We start from the raw sequence: 3,866 nt of genomic DNA on the forward strand, positions 1-3,866 counted from the left end.
AAACACTTTCTAACACACACTGTGACAGCAGTCATACATACATATAAGCACTTATTATCACACACTGTGACAGCAATCACACATACATATAAGCACTTATTAACACACACTGTGACAGCAAACATACATACATATAGACACACACTCATAGACACAGTGACAACAATCATACATGTAAATATGCACTTACTAACACACACAGTGGCAGCAATCACACTTACATATAGGCATTTACTAACACACACAGTGACAGCAATCACATATATATAAGCACTTACTAACACACAGTGTGACAGAAATCACACATACATATATACTCTTACTAACACACACTGTAACAGCAATCATACATACATAAGCACTTACTAACGCACACTGTGACAGCAGTCATACATACATAAGCACTTATTAACACACACTGTGACAACAATCACATATACATATAGACACTTACTAACACACACATTGACAACAAACACACATATATATATACACTCACTCACAGACACAGTGACAACAATCATACATATAAATATAGACACTTACTAACACACACAGTGACAGCAATCACACAAACATATAAGCACTTACTATCGCACACTGTGACAGCAATCACACATATATAAGCACTTACTATCACACACTGTGGCAGCAATCACACATTCATATAGACACATACTAACACACACATAGACAGCAATCATACATACATATAAGCACTTACTAACGCACACTGTGACAGCAATCATACATACATATAAACACTTACTAACACAAACTGTGACAGCAATCACATATACATATGAGCACTTACTAACACATACATTGACAACAAACACACATATATATAGACACTCACTCACAGACACAGTGACAACAATCATACATATAAATATAGACACTTACTAACACACACAGTGACAGCGATCACACATACATATATTTACTTACTAACGCACACTGTGACAGCAATCACACATACATATAGACACACACTAACACACACTGTGACAGCAATCATACGTACATTTATGCTCTTATTATCACACACTGTGACAGCAATCGCACATACATATAAGCACTTATTAACACACACTGTGACAGCAATCACACATACATATAAGCACTTATCAACACACACTGTGACCGCAATCACACATACATTTAGACACACACTTACACACACTGTGACAGAACTTATACATACATATAAGCACTTATTATCACACACACTGACAGCAATCATACCTACATATAGACACTTAATATCACACACTGTGACAGCAATCACACATACATATAAGCACTTACTAACACACACTGTGACAACAATCATACATACATATATGCACTTATTATCACACACGGTGACAGCAATCACACATACATATAAGCACTTACTAACACAGTGACAACAATCACACATACATATGAGCACTTATTAACACATAATCTGACAGCAATCACACATACATATAGACACCTACTAACACACACTGTGACAGCAATCAAACATACATATAAGCACTTACTAACACACACAGTGCCAGCAATCACACATACATATAGACACATACTAACACACACACTGACAGCAATCACACATACAAATAAGTACTTACTAACACACACAGTGGCAGCAATCACACTTACATATAGGCATTTACTAACACACAGTGTGACAGAATTCACACATACATATATACTCTTACTAACACACACAGTGACAGCAATCATACATACATATGAACATTTACTATCTCACACTGTGACAGCAATCACACATACATACGAGCACTTACTAACACACACTGTGACAGTAATCACACTTACATACGAGCACTTACTAAGAAACACTGTGACAGCAATCATACCTACATATAGACACGTACTAACCCACACTGTGACAGCAATCACACATACATATAAGCACTTACTAACACACACTGTGACAGCAATCATACATACATAAGCACTTACTAACACACACTGTGACAGCAGTCATACATACATAAGCACTTATTAACACACACTGTGACAGCAATCACATATACATATAGGCACTTACTAACACACACAGTGACAGCAATCATACATACATATAAACACTTACTAACTCACACTGCGACAGCAATCACACATACATACGAGCACTTACTAACACACACTGTGAGAGCAATCACACATACATATGAGCACTTACTAACACATACATTGACAACAAACACACATATATATAGACACTCACTAATCCACACTGTGACAGCAATCACACATACATATAGTTACTTACTAACACACACTATGACAGCAATCATACATACATATAGACACTTACTAAGACACACTGTGCCAGCAATCACACATACATATGAGCACTTACTAACACATACAGTGACAGCAATCACACTTACATATAGACACTTACTAACACAAACTGTGACAGCAATCACACATACATATAGACACTTACTAACTCACGCAGTGACAGCAATCACACATACATATGAGCACTTACTAGCACATAAAGTGACAGCAATCACACATACATATAGACACTTACTAACTCACGCAGTGACAGCAATCACACATACATATGAGTACTTACTAGCACATACAGTGACAGCAATCACACATACATATAGACACTTACTAATATACGCTTTGACGCACACGCCTAAAATCATATACATACAAAGTCACCGAGGTGCTTTACATGTGGATGTGGATGTAGCTGTTCTATAAATGACCTCACTATCAATCTCATTCCCATACAGATACTAGTCCCCAAGACGATGGAGGAGAGAAAGGGAAGTTCAAAGACACCACCTCACTGTCCGAGAATAAGTCCACCTCACAACCGCACAGCACCATGGATGCGCCAGTGCATCGCAATGTTGTGTCGCCCGAGCCAACTGTGAAGCGGGGCTTTAAGGTGCCTCTGCGCAATCTCGATTTGATCGTTAAGCGTATGGGGGATATCACCAACTGCTACCTCAGGTATGATCTTAAGAAGCGTGTGTGTATAGGATAAGGGTAGGTGTAAGAAGCGTGAAAGTGTAGGTGTAGTAGTAGATGTAAGAAGAGTGAGTGAATACATGTAGAGGTAGGTGTAAAGGACGAGTGTATAGGTGAAGGGATAGGTGTGAGAAGCGAGAGTGTATATGTGTAGAGGTAGGTGTAAGAAGAGTGAGTGAATAGGGGCAGGGGTAGGGGTAAGAAGCGAGAAATCTATAGGTGTAGGGGTAGATAAATACATGTGTGGGTGACAATATTTATGTGAGAAGTTCTGTTTTGTATATGTAATAGCACTTGTTCTGAATAATCAGTATATACCTGTAATGACTTGTATTATATTCACATGTAAGTAGAACACACCCAAAATGCGTTCGCAACAACCTCTTGACCTTCTGAGGGGCTCCTCCACACTGCCTTGATGAACAGGCCGAGTGACAAAAAGGATACGCAATTCACTTGTAATACACCTTGAATCAATTTATATATATTGCGTTTACACATGCAATATATACGTGTACTTGCCACTATACATTCATACATGCAGAACCTATCTAAAACATATTGAAAACAAACTTTCAAACTGCAGGGGCCTTTTCAGTATTGGCTTAGTACACAATCCGAGTGACAAGAAACACGTCTACGATCAGACATTCATTTCAGCGCTGCGCTTGTACGAATTCTATGTCAAAGCCGTAACGCAGTACGCGCATGTGGCTGTGGACACCTTCACTGTGGTGACCGAGGCACTTCACGATGAGGAAATTGATAGAATGTATGGGCATTTATGGAATAACTCATACTATTATATATATTTATATATATATTTATATATAAATATATGTATATTT

At 38.1% G+C, this 3,866-nt stretch overlaps 1 protein-coding gene across 1 annotated transcript; it reads left to right on the forward strand.

Moving 5' to 3' along the window:
• Nucleotides 1-2,872: 2,872 nt before the first annotated feature.
• Nucleotides 2,873-3,790, forward strand: SARC_13372 (hypothetical protein; the record flags this gene model as incomplete). The annotated part of the gene is made up of 2 exons (XM_014292498.1): nt 2,873-3,000; nt 3,605-3,790. Coding segments are annotated over 2 exons (314 nt in total), but the record flags the coding sequence as incomplete, so codon positions are not given.
• Between the last annotated feature and the right edge of the window lie 76 nt (nt 3,791-3,866).

This window comes from Sphaeroforma arctica, assembly GCF_001186125.1.
Source record: "Sphaeroforma arctica JP610 unplaced genomic scaffold supercont1.3203, whole genome shotgun sequence".
NCBI lineage: Eukaryota > Ichthyosporea > Ichthyophonida > Sphaeroforma > Sphaeroforma arctica.